The sequence below is a fragment of the Schistocerca serialis genome, chromosome 10, assembly GCF_023864345.2.
Source record: "Schistocerca serialis cubense isolate TAMUIC-IGC-003099 chromosome 10, iqSchSeri2.2, whole genome shotgun sequence".
Taxonomy (NCBI): domain Eukaryota; kingdom Metazoa; phylum Arthropoda; class Insecta; order Orthoptera; family Acrididae; genus Schistocerca; species Schistocerca serialis.
Genome location: NC_064647.1, coordinates 223332644 through 223356790, shown reverse-complemented (window position 1 = coordinate 223356790; position 24147 = coordinate 223332644). Strand labels below are relative to the sequence as shown.

The following is a 24147-nucleotide window of genomic DNA, read 5'->3' as shown; positions in this document are numbered from 1 at the left end:
AGGCAGTCTTTCCTGCGAAATCCGAAGAAATCGATGCGCGGGGCCTCACGTGAATTACAGATGCCAAAAAGATCTCTCCGTGACATTTTACACAAACGTTTATTGTTTCGTGCATACAAAGCACAAATCGTTCAGGCCTTGTTGCTCGATGACAGTACACGTCGATATGACTTTGCGGTCGAAATGCTATCACGTATTGAGGACGATGATGGTTATCTCAGACGAATTGCCTTTTCCGACGATGCGACCTTTTTTGTCAGTGGAGTAGTGAATCGCCATAATGTGCGCATTTGGGGTTCACAACCCCCGGGTGAGGTCATGGAGTGCACCAGAGGCAGTCCAAAGGTGAATGTTTGGTGCGCGTTATTGCTTGACCGAATTATCGGACCATTCTTCTTCGCTGAGGCTACCATCACATCTGCAGTGTATCTGGACATGTTGCAACTGTATGCTGTTCCTCAGCTGCTTCAGTATCACCCCGATGTCTTGTTTCAGCAAGACGGTGCACCGCCTCATTGGGGTTTGGACGTCCGTGCCTATCTCGATATGACCTTTCCTGGGCGATGTATTGGTGGTGATGGGCCAACGGTTTGGCCTCCACGCTGACCTAACATAACCCCATTAGACTTCAATTTATGGGGTTATGTCAAGGACGAGGTCTACCGAACACGTGCACCAGATCTTGAAACCCTGCGGCAATGGATAACTACAGTCGCTGAATCGATCCTTCCAGTGAAGTTGGCTAATGTGTGGACGGAAATTGAATATCGCCTAGATGTGCTACGTGCTACCAAGGGTGCTCATGTGGAAGTTTACTGATGTGTGAAAAAAACTTTAATACTTTATTAACAATTAGACACGAGTTTCATATTTGTATCTTACTTGTAGCCTGAGTTATGAATTTATGTAATCAGGGAAAGACTTTTCGGACACCCTGTACAACAATACCTGTACCCATATGCACCAAAGAATGTGGCAGGACAAGAACATGCCCTAGTACATGAGGATCATTATCGCCATATTGTGGATTTTGGAAAGCGCTGTTTAGAAATGACTTTTTATGAGATTGTGTCTTCTCAGTAATTTGCTTGTTGGCAGCCGTGATTCAGGGGCTCCACATTCGTTTGCTGGATGTGGGTTGGCGATCTCGGGTTTTCTGAGCTGGGGACTGGTAAGCGCCGGCAGGCCCCTGTCACCGTAAGCTCCAGGGAATGCTTCAGCGACCACCATGGCAGTGGAGTGGTTGAACGTTGTGCGTCTCAGGGAATGGGGATCTTGGCTTGATTTCCCGGATCGCGAGGATGGTACAAGCCTCCATAAAAAAGAGAAGCCTGTATCTCGAGGTGTGCTGCATGCTGGTGAGATGCATGGCTGTTGAGGTGTGACAGTCTGTGGGGGCTTGCAGGACATCACCAGGGGGAGCTTTATTGGTCAGAATGGGGCTCTGCCCCTTGGACATCTAAATTAGAGAGTAGGCTGCGTGGTTCTGGGTCAAGAAAGGAAATGTTACGAAGATAGAGGAGATTTTAGGCACTGGGGCAAGGGACAAGGGCGAGATTCGGCAAAGGGGTGAACAACTGTGGCAAGAACTATGGGAGACGGACGAAACAGGACGTAGGACATATGAACTTATTTCGAACATTAGGGAACAATTAAAAATGAAATACTTTGAAGCCACCAGAGGGCTGATCCATTTTCTCACTGGAGATGGGCCATACCCGACATACTTATGTCGGTTCGGGAAAAGGGCCACACCCGCGTGTGAATGTGGTGAACTGGAGGGTACTTCCGATCATGTGATTTACGAGTGTCCTCTTTTGCTTCCACACTACGTGACCAATTACCTGACCATGACGCATACCAGCTAATAAGACAACAAGACACTTTTCAAACTCTTAACAAACTAGTAGACGAGGTATCACGAAAAGTGTTAAAGGAATACATGAGAGAAATAAATTAACATACATTAAAGTAAAACTGAAGATATTCTAACACCAGACACGCGCCCTACTCCTATACCGCCTGCGCGTGGACAGGCCGACCTTAGTAGTCTGGAATCCGCCACGTGCGGGACTAGGGGGAGTGGGGAATAATATGACGGACTAGACGAAGCACTGGAATTGACTTAGGTTAGAACTAGTTAGTAGGAATTAGATTAGGAAATTAGTATTAGGAACCTGCAGCGAATAACATCCTGGCCTGCCTAGTGTCAGGGGCATGCCCATCGAGATAAGCTCGATGGGGCAGGCAGTAAAATAGGTTTATATATATATATATATATACACCTCGTTCAAACTCAGTGAGGTGTTGGTAACAGGCCTTAGTCACCCTAAAGGCAGGCTTCACTAACGTCAAGTCACCATGACGTGTCTCAGATGTAACTAACGCTTCTAGCATCATAAAAGAAAAAAAATAAGTTAAATATATTTCAATTTTTTTCAATTTTAGTCTGATAATCATGTATATATTACGTTTCATACTAGAATGTCGTGTTCCCAGTTTGGCACAGCTTTGCCACGGGAAACACGACAGCGGTCGAAGACGTCCGTCATCTGGTCGGCTCCTGGTTCAAAATGGTTCAAATGGCTCTGAGCACTATGGGACTTAACTGCTGAGGTCATCAGTGCCCTAGAACTACTTAAACCTAACTAATCTAAGGACATCACAAACATCCATGCCCGAGGCAGAATTGGAACCTGCGACCGTAGCGGTCGCGCGGCTCCAGGCTGTAACGCCTAGAACCGCTCGGCCACTCCGGCCGGCCGGTCGGCTCCTGATCGTTGTCAGAAGGAGGCTAGTTTTTGATTACGCAAAGACTTCTATTATTCAGAAAAGAACAACCCGGATTTCTTTACGTAATCAGTATGAATTTTATAGTTACCTAAGGGACCTTTAACAATGAACAATAAAAAAATTTGCATTTGAAAATGAAATCATTAATAAATGGGGCAGCTATGTGTTGTATAGGAGACAAGGAGCGGCCTTCTGTCTACGACCAGGATGCCGCAGTATTCTCTGCTGTAGTAAAGGCTGTCTGACATTTATAAAAATAACATGACGTGGAGGTAGAAAAAAATAAAGGAAAAGAATAGAATAAGAAACCTGGTAAACACTAAATATATTCAAATAATCCTCACACGCAATTAGGGCCTATTTATAAACAGTATAACTTACATAAGTAATTTTCCAACTGTATGGTGCGATCAGATTTCAGCCCTTCCTGTGTTAGATTCTTGGTTCACGTTTTTTGTCACAAATTACAGTCATTACTTTTCTCCTTCCTTCGAGACAATTCTTGCACCAATCAACACCTTCATAACAATAACTTGCCGGTTTACAGTATCGAACATAAATTACTCGAATTTTATTAATTAATAATGTTGTCTGCTCGCTGGCAAGACCGCTCACTTTTATGGCTTAAAGACGACCTTCTTTACGCTTTCACATTACAAGCAGAAGTACGATAAAATCGGAAGCTCTACAAAGGTTTTTACAGTCATCTTTTATTTAGATCAAAGCGGAACGTTCAGTTCAGCTTCTGTTAAAATGTTTATTTGATTGCACAAACGATGTATTAGCGTCCGCGATAGATGCGCATCTTTACAGTTACGTAAATTATATAAAACGTCTTTCAAAGTATAGGTATCGTCTCATAAGTTGATCATTTAATATACAGATAGGTGAATACCTTTCCAAGGGTACTCACAGCTTTCACACGACGGGAATCCCAATAATATTACACGCTGACGACAGTGTGTATCTAAAGTAAACTGATGTGCATCCTCAAAATGGCGCTAGTGGGACCACTCTTATGCGACTGGCGCGGAATTTGGATAGACGTGGTCTTTCAGATGTACAAACACGTCTACCATCTTTCGTGTACAACGCACCGCTCTTCTGGCTTTTGCGTTTTTTCCGTCACTGTACTTGCATGACATCTACATAATACAGATGCATATAAAATGTGGTATGACCATAGCACGGAAGTACATTCAGCAGGTTAGATTACTCTCTGCTGACCGCGCGGAGTGGCCGTGCGGTTTGAGGCGCCATGTCACGGACTGCGCGACCCCTCCCGCCGGAGTTTCGACTCCTCCCTCGGGCATGAGTGTGTGTGTGTTGTTCTTAGCATAAGTTAGTTTAAGTAGTGTGTTAGTCTAGTTCACATAGATTTGAACACTCTGCTTAATGTACAAGTTCTGTATTATGATTGTACGCCTTTTTCATATGCATCCTTATTGCGTTGATGTCAAGTAAGTATATCATTGGAATTATGCTGTAAAGAACACCTGAAATGTAGTGGTTTGAGAATGAACGTTTAAATTGGAAATTACTCACTACCAAGAAATAGCACGCAACGCTAACAAAAACCTGAAAAAATAATAATCTATCATAAAGAAGTATTTTGTTTGTTTTGTATTTTTAAAGAAACTAATCTCCACTAAGATACTAAAACTAATTTTGAAAAATGCATAACGCCCTGCTGTCTCTAATAATGTTAATTTATTTTTCTACTGGTTTCGGTTTTGAGCTATCATCAAAGGCAAGGCAGCTGTACGACGTACAAAAGTGGACACTGTGAAAATGCCAAACGAAAGACGAAAAACAGAAAAAACCTAAAATTGATCAAAATACTCACGAAAATTGTCGAAGATGTACCATATTCCATACATGCTTTAACAGAAGTTTCCACAGGAAACCATAATTGCCAAGATAATATAAAATCAAAAATTGTAACATGATAAAAATATGATGGCACATTGACACAAGTACAACAAAATAAATCAAAGAAATTCTAGGTCAAAGATTACAGTCTTGGTAAAACCTAACAAGTTGCCATTAAATAATTATGTGACAATAGGCTAATAAAACTTGATTGAGATTACATAAAAACGCCAATAAAATAAAATGTAAATTAACAGATGAATGTAAAATTATAAAATGTTTTACAATCCATTCAGAAAACGTAAGCATGTAAAATGCATACTCCAAATTAATACAAGAAGCAAGATTAACAAAAACTAGCGACAAACAGGCAGCACACAACGCATCACAATAACATGCAATACAATCAGAAATATTATCAAAGATTGCAGTACGTTTAAGATCCATTAGTAACAGGGTATAACATTTTTTTAATATCATAAGAAATGTTATTAGAGAAGTTTAGAGTATCAACTATCGGAGTACAACATATAAATCTCAGAGCAACATCAAAACACCTTGGAATATAATGAGGACAGTCTCAGGGAAGCAGGCAGTTCACTCCTATGGTAGGATGAAGACGTTGTTAATATTAACGAGACATGAAAAAGTTTGAATAATAAATTACTGTTCGTGGTAGACAAATTTAATCTCTTGCACAACGTCAACTATTCAGATTTCTCATAATACTAGGTGCGTCTGTAAAGTTCGGTGAGTGGTCTGAAAAAACAAAGGAAACAAGAGTTACAAATAAAATACGTTTACGGGTCTTCATAGGAAGCAGTACTGGCTACAATACACTTCTGGAAACGGCTGTAGAGCTCTTGAAAACTGTCAGAAAAACACTTCTTGTGGAATCGATCGAAGCACCGTGGTCACGTATTGTTGGATATCCGCAGGCTCAACTTTCTCGCTCAACGCAAGCAGTTCTTGAACACCTTCTTACTATCCAGATTTGGTGCCGTATGACTTCTTCTTAACAGTAGTGGACACAGGAAGATCCCAAGGAAGATCCCGGCAGAAGGGTCGAAACATTGATCCTTTTAGAAGAAGTATGACGCGGCGTAATAACCCAGAACATTTTAACTTCAGTGACAACGTCCACGAAAGCCTGCAGACTTACATTAAGCCTGCTGACTTACATATAACTTCTTTTTGTTTCCTCGCTTTAACTTAATGCTGAATGGCTTACGCTTCACAGGCATTTCGGGTATACAACAAGGCGTGACCACGCTACTTCGGGAGATTCCATAAGAAGCGTTTACTGACAATTTTCAACAGCTTCACAAACGATGTCAGGGGTGTGTTGCACCTAATGATGAATACTCTGAAGGTATTCTGTTCGTAACTAACGTTTCCTTAATTTTCGGAGACCATGCACCGACCTTTCCAGACGCATCTTGTACTATTACTTGAAGGGAGTAACAAAACATAAAGCTGATGGGTGCAAATACTGGAGAAACTGAAGTAATAATTTCGTTGCGCGAGAATAAGGGTGCATACCTTTGAGGTATGAACCATGGACCTTGCCGTTGGTGGGGAGGCTTGCGTGCCTCAGCGATACAGATAGCCGTACCGTAGGTGCAACCACAACGGAGGGGTATCTGTTGAGAGGCCAGACAAACGTGTGGTTCCTGAAGAGGGGCAGCAGCCTTTTCAGTAGTTGCAAGGGCAACAGTCTGGATGATCGACTGATCTGGCCTTGTAACAATAACCAAAACGGCCTTGCTGTGCTGGTACTGCGAACGGCTGAAAGCAAGGGGAAACTACAGCCGTAATTTTTCCCGAGGGCATGCAGCTTTACTGTATGATTACATGATGATGGCGTCCTCTTGGGTAAAATATTCCGGAGGTAAAATAGTCCCCCATTCGGATCTCCGGGCGGGGACTACTCAAGAGGACGTCGTTATCAGGAGAAAGAAAACTGGCGTTCTACGGATCGGAGCGTGGAATGTCAGATCCCTTAATCGGGCAGGTAGGTTAGAAAATTTAAAAAGGGAAATGGATAGGTTGAAGTTAGATATAGTGGGAATTAGTGAAGTTCGTTGGCAGGAGGAACAAGACTTCTGGTCAGGTGACTACAGGGTTATAAACACAAAATCAAATAGGGGTAATGCAGGAGTAGGTTTAATAGTGAATAGGAAAATAGGAATGCGGGTAAGCTACTACAAACAGCATAGTGAACGCATTATTGTGGCCAAGATAGATACGAAGCCCACACCTACTACAGTAGTACAAGTTTATATGCCAACTAGCTCTGCAGATGACGAAGAAATTGAAGAAATGTATGATGAAATAAAAGAAATTATTCAGATTGTGAAGGGAGACGAAAATTTAATAGTCATGGGTGACTGGAATTCGAGTGTAGGAAAAGGGAGAGAAGGAAACATAGTAGGTGAATATGGATTGGGGGACAGAAATGAAAGAGGAAGCCGCCTGGTAGAATTTTGCACAGAGCACAACATAATCATAGCTAACACTTGGTTTAAGAATCATGAAAGAAGGTTGTATACCTGGAAGAATCCTGGAGATACTAAAAGGTATCAGATAGATTATATAATGGTAAGACAGAGATTTAGGAACCAGGTTTTAAATTGTAAGACATTTCCAGGGGCAGATGTGGATTCTGACCACAATCTATTGGTTATGAACTGCAGATTGAAACTCAATAAACTGCAAAAAGGTGGGAATTTAAGGAGATGGGACCTGGATAAACTAAAAGAACCAGAGGTTGTACAGAGATTCAGGGAGAGCATAAGGGAGCAATTGACAGGAATGGGGGAAATAAATACAGTAGAAGAAGAATGGGTAGCTTTGAGGGATGAAGTAGTGAAGGCAGCAGAGGATCAAGTAGGTAAAAAGACGAGGGCTAGTAGAAATCCTTGGGTAACGGAAGAAATATTGAATTTAATTGATGAAAGGAGAAAATATAAAAATGCAGTAAGTGAAACAGGCAAAAAGGAATACAAACGTCTCAAAAATGCGATCGACAGGAAGTGCAAAATGGCTAAGCAGGGATGGCTAGAGGACAAATGTAAGGATGTAGAGGCCTATCTCACTAGGGGTAAGATAGATACTGCCTACAGGAAAATTAAAGAGACCTTTGGAGATAAGAGAACGACTTGTATGAATATCAAGAGCTCAGATGGAAACCCAGTTCTAAGCAAAGAAGGGAAAGCAGAAAGGTGGAAGGAGTATATAGAGGGGCTATACAAGGGCGATGTACTTGAGGACAATATTATGGAAATGGAAGAGGATGTAGATGAAGATGAAATGGGAGATATGATACTGCGTGAAGAGTTTGACAGAGCACTGAAAGACCTGAGTCGAAACAAGGCCCCCGGAGTAGACAATATTCCATTGGAACTACTGACGGCCGTGGAAGAGCCAGTCCTGACAAAACTCTACCATCTGGTGAGCAAGATGTATGAAACAGGCGAAATACCCTCAGACTTCAAGAAGAATATAATAATTCCAATCCCAAAGAAAGCACGTGTTGACAGATGTGAAAATTACCGAACTATCAGCTTAATAAGTCACAGCTGCAAAATACTAACACGAATTCTTTACAGACGAATGGAAAAACTAGTAGAAGCCAACCTCGGGGAAGATCAGTTTGGATTCCGTAGAAACACTGGAACACGTGAGGCAATACTGACCTTACGACTTATCTTAGAAGAAAGATTAAGGAAAGGCAAACCTACGTTTCTAGCATTTGTAGACTTGGAGAAAGCTTTTGACAATGTTGACTGGAATACTCTGTTTCAAATTCTAAAGGTGGCAGGGGTAAAATACAGGGAGCGAAAGGCTATTTACAATTTGTACAGAAACCAGATGGCAGTTATAAGAGTCGAGGGGCATGAAAGGGAAGCAGTGGTTGGGAAGGGAGTAAGACAGGGTTGTAGCCTCTCCCCGATGTTGTTCAATCTGTATATTGAGCAAGCAGTAAAGGAAACAAAAGAAAAATTCGGAGTAGGTATTAAAATTCATGGAGAAGAAATAAAAACTTTGAGGTTCGCTGATGACATTGTAATTCTGTCAGAGACAGCAAAGGGCTAGGAAGAGCAGTTGAATGGAATGGACAGTGTCTTGAAAGGAGGATATAAGATGAGCATCAACAAAAGCAAAACAAGGATAATGGAATGTAGTTTAATTAAGTCGGGTGATGCTGAGGGAATTAGATTAGGAAATGAGGCACTTAAAGTAGTAAAGGAGTTTTGCTATTTGGGGAGCAAAATAACTGATGATGGTCGAAGTAGAGAGGATATAAAATGTAGGCTGGCAATGGCAAGGAAAGCGTTTCTGAAGAAGAGAAATTTGTTAACATCCAGTATAGATTTAAGTGTCAGGAAGTCATTTCTGAAAGTATTCGTATGGAGTGTAGCCATGTATGGAAGTGAAACATGGACGATAAATAGTTTGGACAAGAAGAGAATAGAAGCTTTCGAAATGTGGTGCTACAGAAGAATGCTAAAGATTAGATGGGTAGATCACATAACTAATGAGGAAGTATTGAATAGGATTGGGGAGAAGAGAAGTTTGTGGCGCAACTTGACCAGAAGAAGGGATCGGTTGGTAGGACATGTTCTGAGGAATCAAGGGATCACCAATTTAGTATTGGAGGGCAGCGTGGAGGGTAAAAATCGTAGAGGGAGACCAAGAGATGAATACACTAAGCAGATTCAGAAGGATGTAGGTTGCAGTAGGTACTGGGAGATGAAAAAGCTTGCACAGGATAGAGGAGCATGGAGAGCTGCATCAAACCAGTCTCAGGACTGAAGACCACAACAACAACAACCTTTGAGGCCACTTATCAAACTTTTAATAACATCTAAATCTACTCGTTCGTCCATACTCTGCAAACCACTGATAAGTACATGGCAGAGGGTACTTGCTCCACCACCACGTACTGGGCTGTTCTCATGTTTCATTCTCGTCTATGCTAGCTGTCACCAGTCTAACCTTGCCTCTGCTATTGTTACGAGAGCCTTATCTAGGGGTCCTATTATACTTCTAGCATCTTCATCGCCAATAGTTTAAGGTCAATGAGTGTTGCGATACTTTTCAGGATTTACTCCCATCTAAGCACAGTCCTGAAAATGTTCAAACCTCATATCGCGCACATGCATTCTTTCACCAATGACGCACCGATTATCGTCCATTGCACACACGAGAATCTACCCTAGTTCTGTCACGCGTAAAATAAGACCGACCAGTTCGTAGTTTACTCAGTATTAATCACAGCCTTTCTGCGGTTCACACGATACGAAGAGCATAGTGACCGAACCGTGGGTAGTGTCACCCACGCCATCACAACAATCAGCGTTCTTCTATTTTCGTCACTCCCTACCACTCGACTGTTGAATGTGGTGTGGTCGAAAGAGATTCTGTTACGGTATAACAAAGGTATGTACAATGAAACATTTTTGTTCTTGATGCTTATACAGGGTGGTCCATTGATAGTGACCGGGCCAAATATCTCACGAAGTAAGCGTCAAACGAAAAAACTACAAAGAACGAAACTCGTCTAGCTTGAAGGGGGAAACTGGATGGCGCTATGGCTGGCCCGATAGATGGCGCTGCCATAGGTCAAACGGATATCAACTATGTTTTTTTTTTTTTTTAAATAGGAACCCCCAGTTTTAATTACATATTTTGGTAGTACGTAAAGAAATATGAATGTTTTAGTTGGACCACTTTTATCGCTTTATGATAGATGGCGCTGTAATAGTCACAAACCCATAAGTATGTGGTATCACGTAACATTCCAACACAGCGGTCGGTATTTGCTTCGTGATACATTACCCGTGTTAAAATCGACCGTTTACCAATTGCGGAAATGATCGATATCGTGTTGATGTATGGCTATTGTGATCAAAATGCCCAACGGGCGTGTGCTATGTATGCTGCTCGGTATCCTGGGCGACATCATCCAAGTGTCCGGACCGTTCGCCGGATAGTTAAGTTATTTAAAGGAACAGGAAGTGTTCAGCAACATGTGAAACGTCAGCCACGACCTGCAACAAATGATGCCCAAGCAGGTGTTTTAGCTGCTGTCGCGGACAATCCACACATCAGTAGAAGAGAAATTGCGGGAAAATCGGGAATCTCAAAAACGTCGGTGTTGAGAATGCTACATCAACATCGATTGCACCCGTACCATATTTCTATGCACCAGGAATTGCATGGCGACGACTTTTACGTCGTGTACAGTTCTGCCACTGGGCACAAGAAAAATTACAGGACGATGACAGATTTTTTGCTCGTGTTCTATTTAGTGACGAAGCGTCATTCAGCAACAGCGGTAACGTAAACCGGCAGAATTTGCACTATTGAGCAAACGGGAAATTCACGATGGCTGCGATAAGTGGAATATCATCGATCTTGGCGGGTTAATGTATGGTGCGGCATTATGGGAGGAAGGATAATTGGCCCCCATTTTATCGATGGCAGTCTAAATGGTGCAATGTATGCTGATTTCTACGTAATGTTCTAGCGATATTACTACAAGATGTTTCACCGCATGACAGAATGGCGATGTACTTCCAACATGATGGATGTCCGGAACATAGCTCGCGTGCGGTTGAAGCGGTATTGAATAGCATATTTCATGACAGGTGGATTGAACGTCGAAGCACCATACCATGGCCTGCACGTTCAACGGATCTGACGTCCCCGGATTTCTGTCCGTGGGAAAAGTTGAAGAATATTTGCCATCGTGATCCACCGCCAACGCCTGACAACATGCGTCAGCGCATTGTTAAAGCGTGTGCGAACATTACGGAAGCCGAACTACTCGCTGTTGAGAGGAATGTCGTTACACGTATCGCCAAATGCATTGAGGTTAACGGACATCATTTTGAGCATTTATTGCATTAATGTGGTATTTACAGGTACTCACGCTGTAACAGCAAGCATTCTCAGAAATGATAAGTCCACAAAGGTACATGTATCACATGGGAATAACCGAAATAAAATGTCCAAACGTATCTACGTTCTGTATTTTACTTTAAGAACCTACCTGTTAGCAACTGTTCGTCTAAAATTGTGAGCGATATATTTGTGTCTATTACAACGCCATCTATCACATTGCGAGTAAAGTGGTCCAACTAAAACAGTCATATTTCTTTACGTATTACACAAATATATAATAAAAAATAGGTGTTCCGTTTGACGTATGGCAGCGCCATCTAGCGGGCCAATCATAACGCCATCTGGTTTCCTCCTTCCAGCTAGACGAGTTTCGTTATGTGTAGCTTTTTCTGTTGTCGCTTATTTCGTGAGATATTTGGCGCCGTCATGATCAGTGGACCACCCTGTATACTGATGCAGTCTGAAGCGACCAATGGGATTCAAACCGGGGTCTCCTGCTGACTAGGCAGATGCGCTGACCACTACGCCACCCTGGCATAACGACTTTGGAAAACTGCTCAGACTTACTTTAGCGCATCTCCCTCCTTCCAATGCACGCCTTAGCCCATTTGGCATTCACTCGAAACTCAAACAGCATTGCAGAGGCTCTCGAACTCTATTAGAATAACACCTCCACATCAAACGATTCGGAAATTCGGATTGAGGAGCAATGGATGTGAAAGGGTCCTGTGGTCCCCTTTCATTATCATTTTATTTCCTTTCCAATGATACAGAACTCTCTGGCATGCGCGCGAGTGAATGAATGTGGGTGTGTTTCATTTTGCTATACGGTAATTTAGTCTGCTGCAGAGAATCAAAGGTAGTCGCACAGAATGGTAACCCTTGTACACTACTGGCCATTAAAAATCGCTACACCACGAAGATGACGTGCTACAGACGCGAAATTTAGCCAACAGGATGGAGATGCTGTGCTATGCAAATAACTATCTTTTCAATGCATTCATACAAAGGTGGCGCCGGTGGCGACACCTACATCGTGCTGACATGAGGAAAGTTTCAAACCGATTTCTCATACACAAACAGCAGTTGACCGGCGTTGCCTGGTGAAACGTTGTCGTGATACCTCGTGTAAGGAGGAGAAATACGTACCATCACGTTTTCGACTTTGATAAAGTTCGGATTGTAGCCTATCGCGATTGCGGTTTATCGTATCGAGACATTGCTGCTCGCGTTGGTCGAGATCCAATGACTGTTAGCAGAATATGGAATCGGTGGGTTCAGGAGGCTAATAAGGAACGAAGTGCTGGATCCCAACGGCCTCGCATCACTAGCAGTCGAGATGACACGCATCTTATCGGCATGACTGTAACGGATCGTGCAGCCACGTCTCGATCCCTGAGTCAACAGATGGGGACGTTTGCAAGACAACAACCATCCGCACGAACAGTTCGACGACGTTTGCAGCAGCATGCACTATCAGCTCGGAGACCGTGGCTTCGGTTACCCTTGACGCTGTATCACAGACAGGAGCCCCTGCGATGGTGTACTCGACAACGAACCTGGGTGCACGGATGGCAAAACGTCATTTTTTCGGATGAATCCATGTTCTGTTTACAGCATCGTGATGGTCGCATCCGTGATTGGTGACATCGCGGTGAACATACATTGGAAGCGTGTATCCGTCATCACCATACTGGCGTATCACCCGGCGTGATGGTATGGGGTGCATTGGTTACACGTCTCGGTCACCTCTTGTTCGAACTGACGGAACTTTAAACAGTAGACGTTAGATTTCAGATGTGTTACGACCCGTGGTTCTACGCTTCATTCGATCCCTGCGAAACCCTACATTTCAGCAGGATAATGCACGACCGCCTGTTGCAGGTCCTGTACGGGCCTTTCTGGATACAGAAAATGTTCGACTGCTGCCCTGGCCAGCACATTCTCCAGATCTCTCACCAATTGAAAACGTCTAGTCAATGGTGGCCGAGCAACTGGCTCGTCACAATACGCCAGTCACTACTCTTGATGAACTGTGGTACCGTGTTGAAGCTGCATGGACAGCTGTACCTGTACAGTTCATCCAAGCTCTGTTTGACTCAATGCGCAGGCGTATGAAGGCCGTTATTACGGCCAGAGGTGGTTGTTCTGGATACTGATTTCTCAGGATCTATACACGCAAATTGCGTGAAAATGTAATCACATGTCAGTTCTAGTATATTTGTCCAGTGAATACCTGTTTATCATCTGCATTTCTTCTTGGTGTAGCAATTTTAATGCCCAGTAGTGTAGTTTTCAGGTAGGCAAAGAGGTTTGCCCCCCCTTGTGTGAAAGTTACCGGTGTTAGGTTGGTGGCGGAAGCCTCATCTCTGGGTTTTCCTGGCCACGGGGTCGCGTGGGAGACGTTGGAGTGTGTGGACAGCCAGTCTGCTTCCAGCGCGCCGAGGGTCTGCAGCCGAAGTCTCTTCGAAGAAGGGTGAGCTGACTTAACCGTGTGGCCCTTTGTCTCATAAGAAGAGGGGAGACTTTAGATTTTGGTCTCGCGTTTCATCTTATGAAGATTGATTTGCTGGCTCCCAGCAAGGAATGCACGTCTTTTGCAGACTTTCAGTTTGATTCCTATACTTGACTTTGATCCGTAAGAAGAACATAGCACAAAGGTGTTGCATACGTTGAAGCCCCCTCGGTTCAGTGTGAATGTTTGTGTGCCTGCAACTGCGTGTGTATGCGTTCTAATCTTTTCCGAATCTTGGCAATTTTTGCTTCTTTGTGAATTTTCTTTGTCTCGTTACTTTATGCGCAGTGGAAACCATCAACATGGGTTACAATTAGAGTTTGTTGGCCTCTGCCATTATCCTTTGTCTGTTCAAATGTGTCCTGCGTAAAATGTTAATTGTTCGCGACTGCGTGGTTTGATGTTACTAAAATATGGCGACTGTACGTAGAAATTGTGTCTCCACGAACCACGTGGGCACACGAGTCTGTTGTCAAACGTATAGCGTTTCACAAGCAATTGTACTTAGTTACCAGGCAACAGCAGTCTATAGATGCATTACATCAATGTTTTAAGGAATAAATAATTTTGCCTCCAATCTTATCCAGTGTACCGATGCTACGTCTCAGTTAACTACGCCATTTACCGTGTTGTTTTCCTTGTTAGCCCATCCATAGTGTTGCCATGTGCACAGGTCCAATAACACAGCTCTACAAAATAAAATTTTTTTTTCGTTGCCAGGGAAGTTTGAACGAAAATGGGATATTGTTATGATACTCATTCCGAGTATATTTGTACTTTTTCCAAATTGGCTCTGGTTTTTGAGATATAGGTTATTTGTGGAAATGAGAGTTTCATGTGGATAATATCGACTGCAGGGTCCATATATGGTGTAATGTATTTGCTACCTGTTTTTTAATTAGTGATATTGTACTATCTTTATTAAACAATTGTGCTCAGGGAGTGCATCTGTGTGGTTGAGGATTACATCATGCAAACATCACACTGTCAGCATGTGTTCAGTCCTGTTGTGCGGTGCGTGTGTTGAAGATATTGAGAGTTGTGCAGATTTGAATTCGGCCGTACTCGACATTCATTTGTTGGCCGAGGTAATCCCCGCAACAGCCGATAGGTAGCGTTCAGTGTAAACAAGAAAAATGGCGATGGTCGAAAGTCACACACATGTGCAGTGCAGCTTCAAGGAGATAGAACCTTTTCATCGTGACGTAGCAAATAAGAGGTGAGTATTCATTTCACACAAAACAATTAATGATGTTTGTTGGATGTGATTGACATGCAAATACAAGAAAGTTCTGCATAATATGTAGTATTTGTGCAATTTTGTTTTAGGAAAACATGAGTTCTTCACGCCGTCTTTGCGTGAACCATCCAGATGAGTTCTGCTACATTTGTGGTGAATACGTTCTTCAAAAGAACAGGAAGAATATCACTCTTTTTGTGAAGGAAGCGTATCTGGCATATTTCGGAATTAAACTTGGAGATCAAGACAAGGCGTGGGCACCCCATAAAGTTTGTAAATGCTGTGTGGAGTGCTTACGGCAGTGGACAAAACGAAAAAGGAAAAGCTTAAACTTCGGAGTGCCTATGGTATGGCGAGAGCAGAAGAACCATACAGATGATTGCTATTTTTGCATTGTTAATGTGAAAGGTTTTAATAGGTTGAAAAAACGAAAGTGGGAATATCCCGATTTGGAGTCAGCAAGAAGACCGGTGGTGCACAGCAACGATGTTCCTGTACCAACCTTCACAACATTACCCACGCTAACATCATCAGATGACGATGTGCACGGCGAGGAATGTACAAGTAGTGGTTCGGAATACGAAGGACGTGAGACACAACCCCAGCAGTTCGACCAGAAGGAGCTCAGTGACTTGATATGAGAACTCAATCTTTCAAAGCAAGCATCAGAACTCTTAGCATCCAGGCTTAAGGAAAAGAACTGTCTTCATCCAAGTGTTAAAATAACAGCTTACCGGACGAGAGAAGAAAACCTTCTTCCATACTTCAACCAAGAAGAGGTTATAGTGTATTGCAGCAATGTACCTGGACTTTTACTTGAATTGGGGCTGCCGGAATATAGACCAGAGGACTGGCGTCTCTTCATAGACAGTTCCACTAGAAGTTTAAAATGTGTTCTCCTACACAATGGCAATCGTTACGCATCTATTCCAATTGCCCACTCAACAAAACTTTGTGAAGCATATGCTAACATCAAGATGGTTCTGCAGAAAATTCAGTATATGCAGCACCAGTGGTTGATTTGTGTTGATTTGAAAATGGTGAACTTCTTGCTTGGACAACAAAGTGGATACACAAAGCACCCATGTTTTATCTGCATGTGGGATAGTAGGGCAAAGCACGAACATTGGAAGCAGAAAACATGGCCTCCAAGGGAACATATGGCTGTTGGTGAAGCAAACATCATTAATGAACCTCTGGTTAGTAGGGACAAGATTGTTCTTCCACCATTACATATTAAGTTAGGACTAATGAAGCAATTCACCAAAGCTTTAGACAGAAATGGTAATTGCTTCACATACATCTGCAATACGTTCCCTGGACTCAGTAGTGAAAAATTTAAGGCAGGAATATTTGATGGTCCTCAAATTCGCAGGCTCATCAACGATACCAATTTTAAAAGTGTCATGACTGTCACTGAAGCATCGGCCTGGAACAGTTTTGTCGCTGTTGTAAAATGTTTTTTGGGCAATCATAAAGCTCCCAATTACGAGGAACAGGTCAAAAACATGCTCACTAACTTTCAAAACTTAGGAGCTAACATGAGCATAAAATTTCACTTCCTTCACAGCCACTTGGATCGATTTCCTCGTAATCTAGGTGATTTCAGTGAGGAACAAGGAGAGCGGTTCCATCAAGATATGAAAGGAATAGAGGAAAGATATAAAGGAAGATGGGACAGGCATATGATGGCAGATTATTGCTGGAATCTGCAACGTGACTGTTCTGAAGAGACCTGTAAAAGGAAAGCGTGCAGGAAGCGGTTCGTCATGGACGGAAAATGATATACTTATAGAGAAACTTTTCAACTATGTTTTATACGTGGACAAATGCCTATCAGGTTTTCATAGAAGCTATTTATAAGGATTATTTTCTTTTTTCATTGTAGTTTTTAGCGCTCGAGTTCAGTATTAGCAATTTTTTCTAATTTTTTGAATAAATCATGCATTATCTCAAAAACTAGAGCCAAACTGCATAAATGGTTGCTATATTCGTCCTCAGCACCACTAACCCATCCTAAAGCCACTCAAATATCCTTGGCAAGAAAATGAGTGTTGACCAGTGTAATTAGTGTCCCTTTCTTATTTAAAACAAATGTTCTGGAATAGATCTTGTTTTCGGCAATGTTGCTGCAAGCTGCACATATGCGCAGTGTTCGCGCTCTCTTTACTTTATTCAATATTTGATTGACCGGAACAATGCGTGGATCGTATTAATAACTACATTCCATTCTTTATCAGTGACTTTACAATGAATGTTCTTTTGTGAATTTTCGTATGAATAAATTAAATAATTTTCCAACTCAGCGCAACCGGCTTTTTGTTGTGTGGCTAGAGTTGGTGGCGACCCAATCTTTTACGCTGATTTCAATGTCTGATAGCATTTTCTTATTCAAAGTGCGCGTGGCTCTTTCAGCCATCGGGATACATTCAAAGTGCGCTTCACGCTACTTACTCATGCTACGGAAGACGCTCTACCTTCTACATGTTAACGACGAATATGCTGCCATTTACCCTACGTTCGCCTAAAGACATCGACAACCCCTTAGACACTGTAGCATTACGGGGTTGCATACTTGCAAGGCGTAGCCTTCCCGGCCAACGTCGAACAAGGACGACAGGCGGCAAGAGAAGCCTCGCCAGAGATCCTTCGTGCCAGGGACCCATTTCCTCGGCCATGTCACGTGTGCAGAACTGGATCGGTATGAATTCTTCCGCGTCCCTGGTATATAGCCTGGCGCAAACCAACAATTCGGCAGTTTGCTGCACCGGAGGTCTAGGCCAATTCCTGCGCCGGTTCTTAGCAGCCCATCAGTCATAGCCCGGTCAGAAGGCGCCACAGTGGGACCTACGACTTTGCATCGACATCCTGAGACGCACCTGTCGGCCAAAAACGCCGAACGCTCAGCTCCGTCCTTAGCGGTCAGTTGCACAATCTTCATGTCCCTCAGCGTTTATGTAATGTTCCAGGCCTGTATGAGAAGTTGTAATAATTTTTTGTTAAGAAGAATATTTACCTTGTTATTAAATTTCTCAAATGTGGTCCGAATAAACCCCTGTTCTTGATTACCTCTGTTTTATTATTGAGCCCTATATTTGGGGCGACGTCGTTGTTTTCCCGGGTCTTGTGACTGGGTGAGTTTGGTACTCAGGAGAAGCCAGGTCCGTGCAGTGCCAGAACACGCTGTGGCCGCTGGCGGCACGCATGGACATTTCACAATATATATAAATGACCTAGTAGATAGTGTCGGAAGTTCCATGCGCCTTCTCGCGGATGATGCTGTAGTATACAGACAAGTTGCAGCATTAGAAAACTAGCGATATGCTGGAAGATCTGCAGCGGATAGGCACTTGGTGCAGGGAGTGGCAACTGACCCTTAACATAGATAAATGTAATGTATTGCGAATACATAGAAAGAAGGATCCTGTATTGTATGATTATATGATAGCGGAACAAACACTGCTAGCAGTTAGTTCTGTAAAATATCTGGGAGTATGCGTGCGGAACGATTTGAAGTGGAATGATCATATAAAATTAATTGTTGGTAAGGCGGGTGCCAGGTTAAGATTCATTGGGAGAGTCCTTAGAAAATGTAGTCCATCAACAAAGGAGGGGCTTACAAAACACTCGTTCGGCTTATACTTCAGTATTGCTCATCAGTGTGGGATCCGTACCAGATCGGGTTGACGGAGGAGCTAGAGAAGATCCAAAGAAGAGCGGCGCGTTTCGTCACAGGGTTATTTGGTAAGCGTGATAGCGTTACGGAGATGTTTAGCAAACTCGAGTGGCAGACTCTGCAAGAGAGGCTCTCTGCATCGCGGTGTAGCTTGCTGTCCAGGTTTCGAAAGGATGCGTTTCTGGATGAGGTATCGAATATATTGCTTCCCCCTCCCTCCCGAGGAGATCACGAATGTAAGATTAGAGAGATTCGAGCTCGCACGGAGGCTTTCCGGCAGTCGTTCTTCCCGCGAACCATACGCGACTGGAACAGAAAAGGGAGGTAATGACAGTGGCACGTGGAGTGCCCTCCGCCACACACCGTTGGGTGGCTTGCGGAGTATAAATGTAGATGTAGATGTAGACTGCCGGATGGAAGGGTTGTGGTCACCAGAGTGCACGACTTCGTCATAAACCGGATCCAGCAAGCTTTAAGATGAGTGCATTTCATTCCAAGTAGAGAAACCTCCACCATTGTGACATCTCGCCATTCTCCAGTGACTTGGATTCGTGTTGCTGCTCTTAGCGTCGGCGAGACGAAGAGCAGCGAGTGGAGTGCTTGGGGAAGGTGGATCTGATTAGCTTTCCTCGACTTCTTATTACTATTTACTGCGTTCAGCCTCTTACAATTTGTTAAGGTCAACCAACGGCAATTTTTCTTGCGTGGCGGCCTCTAACGCCCTAGTTACCTGCCCAGCGGGTTAGTATATGTAACGGCAGCGTACATTTCCTCGCCTTGCAGCTGCTGTCCGGTAAGGCGTATAGCTTTGACAGCTTTCTTTATTGTAGGCCGGTTGGTGATTCTTCTACACTGATGGTAGTGAATCCTTTCTCGTTCTGGGCGCTCTAAACACACTATTCTCGTCGTGGTGCACACCGCCGGTTCCGATTTTTGCGTATTGTTCCATCGTTGCATTTGATTTATCGGACGTCAGGTAGCTTCAGCAAGATTTTCATTAGTCATTCGTTAGTCTGCCGCTAGTCTGAGTTACCATCTTGTAAAGTGCATGCAACTCTTGTCTGCCTATCTCATCGCTCGCGAAAGTGTTTGTTGCCGGACCTCCTCAGAGGTTGATTCCTGGAGCACCGTCTGGATCAGCTGCTTGTTTTTTTAATTAACTTTTGCTATTTGCTGTTCTACAACAGGTTTCAATTTTTTTGTATTATTGCCGTTCCTGGCGTGTAAGGCATTCAGCCGTGTGGTTATTTGCTTTAAAATTCTAATTTGGTATTTGTATTTACGCAGTAAGCCTTTAAAAACTTATTTACTGCCATTCTTGGCGTCTGATGCCGTCTGCTGTTTTTGTGGCGACTTGCCTTTAATATTTCAATACCCGTAATTTGCAAGTTGCAGCGAGTTTTAAACAATTCTTAATTTATTGCCATTCCTGGTGAGTAAGGCCTTCTGTGCAGATCACAGTGGCTTGCTTTTAAAACATTATCTGTTGTATCTGTATTTAATGGTGATTTGCTACATTGTATCTCACTGAAAACACTATTTTTTACACTGTTGTTTATTCTTTCATTATAAACGTGTGGTATATTTTTAATTTATTGTCGACTCGGGAATTGCTGACTTAAAACAGATTGTGTGTAACTGTAAAGCGCAACCAATAATGACTGAATATGGCCCCGTCCACAATCGTAACCGAATCCTGCCTTCCCTCGACTACCAGGTCACAAATTTTGCTTCTCAAGCACTTTCCCGTGCGAGATATGGCGTCCCATTATGCAAGATGAGAAAAGCGGACTACGTTGCTGGTTTGACTCAAGTACACTATCTCACCTCGACTGGCATACAGTATCACCTGATCTAATGCCATCGACGATCTCTGGGAGTAATTGGAAAAGCGGCTGAAACATACCACTCAACGCCCCTGCAGTTCGGTCCCTCTAAGGGTTCAAAACATCAGGGAACGGACTCAGCCGGCTGTAATCTGAAGCCTGTTGGATCCTCTTCCTCGCCGAATTGATGACATCATCAGGGCTACAGTCAATTCTGATTACGTAGGCTTTCCCGGCGTAATAAATCTTGAAAGTCTCTTCGGGTTTGCTGCCGGATCCTAAAATCAACTTGACTCGATATTTTACGCTCCACACTGCCCTCCAATGCTACATTTGTGATCCCTTGATGCCTCAGAAGATGTCCTACCAACCAGTCCCTTCTTCTTGTCAAGTTGTGCCACAAACTCCTCTTCTCCCCTATTGTATTCAATACCTCCTCATTAGTAACGTGATTTACCCATCTAATCTTCAGCATTCTTCTGTAGCACCACATTTCGAAAGCTTCCATTCGCTTCCTGTCCAAACTATTTAACGTCCATGTTTCAGTTCCATGCATGGCTACACTCCATACAAATACTTTCAGAAACGACTTCCTGGCACTTAAATCTATACTCGATGTTAACAAATTTCTCTTCTTCAGAAACGCTTTCCTTGCCATTGCCAGTCTACATTTTATATCCTCTCTACTTCGACCATCATCAGTTATTTTGCTCCCCAACCTGCAAAGCGCCTGTACTACTTTACGTGTCTCATTTCCTAATCTAATACCCTCAGCATCACCTGACTTAATTCGACTACATTCCATTATCCTCGTTTTGCTTTTGTTGTTGTTGTTGTTCGATGAAGGAAGGAAGTACAGAAATGCCAGGGTTGGTTGGTTGGTTGGTTGGTTTGGGGAAGGAGACCAGACAGCGTGGTCATCGGTCTCATCGGATTAGGGAAGGATGGGGAAGGAAGTCGGCCGTGCCCTTTCAGAGGAACCATCCGGCATTTGCCTGGAGTGGTTTAGGGAAATCACGGAAAACCTAAACCAGGATGGGCGGACGCGGGATTGAACCGTCGTCCTTCCGAATGCGAGTCCAGTGTTGCTTTTGTTGATGTTCATCTTATATCCTTCTTTCAAGACATTGTCCATTCCGTTCAACTGCTCTTCCAAGTCCTTTGCTGTCTCTGAAAGAATTACAATGTCGTCGGCGAACCTCAAAGTTTTTATTTCTTCTCCATGGTTTTTAATACCTACTCCGAATTTTTCTTTTGTTTCCTTTACTGCTTGCTCAATATGCAGATTGAATAACATCGGGGAGAGGCTACAACCCTGTCTCACTCCCTTCCCAACACCTGCTTCCCTTTCATGCCCCTCGACTCTTATAACTGCCATCTGGTTTCTGTACAAATTGTAAATAGCCTTTCGCTCCCTGTATTTTACCCCTGCCACCTTCAGAATTTGAAAGAGAGTATTCCAGTCAACATTGCCACAAGCTTTCTCTGAGTCTACAAATGCTAGAAACGTAGGTTTGCCTTTCCTTAATCTTTCTACTAAGATAAGTCGTAAGGTCAGTATTGCCTCACGTGTTCCGACATTTCTACGGATTCCAAACCGATCTTCCCCGAGGTCGACTTCTACCAGTTTTTCCATTCCTCTATAAAGAATTCGCGTTAGCATTTTGCAGCTGTGACTTATTACACTGATAGTTCGCTAATTTTCACATCTGTCAACACCTGCTTTCTTTGGGATTGGAATTATTATATTCTTATTGAAGTCTTAGGGAATTTTGCCTGTCTCATACATCTTGCTCACCAGATGGTAGAGTTTTGTCATGACTGGCTCTTCCAATTAGTTCTAATGGAATGTTGTCTCGAGGTATAGGAAAAGTGAATGGCAGTGTACGAACAAATGTAAGAACAGTACAAGGATAGTAGAAGTAAGATTAGTGGTTGGGGCTCTCAGTGGCGTACGTACCCCGACGCAGAGCAGGAGTCGATGCAGTCGGCATTGACGAAGCACGCGAGGTCCATGGTGAGCTGGTAGCTGTCCGTGGCGTCAGTGAGGCCGGCGAGAGCAGCCAGGCCGTCGTCGCACTCCTCGAACCCGAGCCTCCAGGGTCCCAGCGTCCAGCTTGTTATCAGGCGAAGCATGGCACCCACCGCGATGTACCGATACTCGAGGGTCTTGCAAGCTATCAACACGTCAGTGTGTCCTGCGAAACGTTGTAACGTATTACTATCTTTACGATGTTTCTCGTCGAGCCATATGCGTTACTTGCATTTCTAGCTGCTTTTCTCACACAAATAATGATAAAAATTCAGATATTCAGGGGCGCCACCAGCCCAAGCCCTTCCTAACCATTTACAAAAAAACGGATCAGCCAGATAAATAGCACTCCGTGTCGTGCATGAAGCAACTTCCAGAACGAGATTTTCACTCTGCAGCGGAGTGTGCGCTGATATGAAACTTCCTGGTTGATTAAAACTGTGTGCCCGACCGAGAGTCCAACTCGGTCCCGAGTTAGAGTCTCAGTCGGGAGTTCGAGTCTCGGTCGGGCACACAGTTCTAATCCCCCAGGAAGTTTCATATCAGCGCACACTCCACTGCAGAGTGAAAATCTCATTCTGGAAACATCCCCCAGGCTGTGGCTAAGCCATATCTCCGCAGTATCCTTTCTCTCAGGAGTCCTGGTTCGGCAAGGTTCGCAGGAGAGCTTCTGTAAAGTTTGGAAGATAGGAGACGAGGTACTGTCAGAAGTAAAGCTGTGAGGATCGGTCGTGAGTCGTGCTTCGGTAGCTCAGATGGTAGAGCACTTGCCCGCGAAAAGCAAAGGTCCCGAGTTCGAGTCTCGGTCGAGCACACAGTTTTAATCTGCCAGCAAGTTTCATATCAGCGCACACTCCGCTCCAGAGTGAAAATCTCATTCTGGAAACATCCCCCAGGCTGTGGCTAAGCCATATCTCCGCAGTATCCTTTCTTTCAGGAGTCCTGTTTCGGCAAGTTTCGCAGGAGAACTTCTGTAAAGATAGGAAGGTAGGAGACGAGGTACTGGCAGAAGTAAAGCTGTGAGGAGCGGGCGTGAGTCGTGCTTCGGTAGCTCAGATGGTAGAGCACTTGCCCGCGAAAGGCAAAGGTCCGAGTTCGAGTCTCGGTCGGGCACACAGTTTTAATCTGCCAGGAAGTTTCATATCAGGGCACACTCCGCTCCAGAGTGAAAATCTCATTCTGGAAACATCCCCCAGGCTGTGGCTAAGCCATATCTCCGCATTATCCTTTCTTTCAGGAGTGCTGGTTCTGCAAGGTTCGCAGGAGAGCTTCTGTAAAGTT

At 43.6% G+C, this 24147-nt stretch overlaps 1 protein-coding gene across 16 annotated transcripts in view; it reads right to left on the bottom strand.

The window, feature by feature from the left end:
• Nucleotides 1-24147, bottom strand: part of LOC126424792 (uncharacterized) — a 322429-nt gene that overhangs the window by 169174 nt on the left and 129108 nt on the right. Inside the window, exon 2 of one of the 16 annotated variants that reach the window (XM_050087574.1) lies at nucleotides 22795-23032. The exons of the other annotated variants lie outside the window; for them this stretch is intronic. Coding sequence (XP_049943531.1) covers nucleotides 22795-23032 — 238 coding nt within the window. The remainder of the gene's footprint in view (nucleotides 1-22794; nucleotides 23033-24147) is intronic. 16 annotated transcript variants of the gene reach the window in all.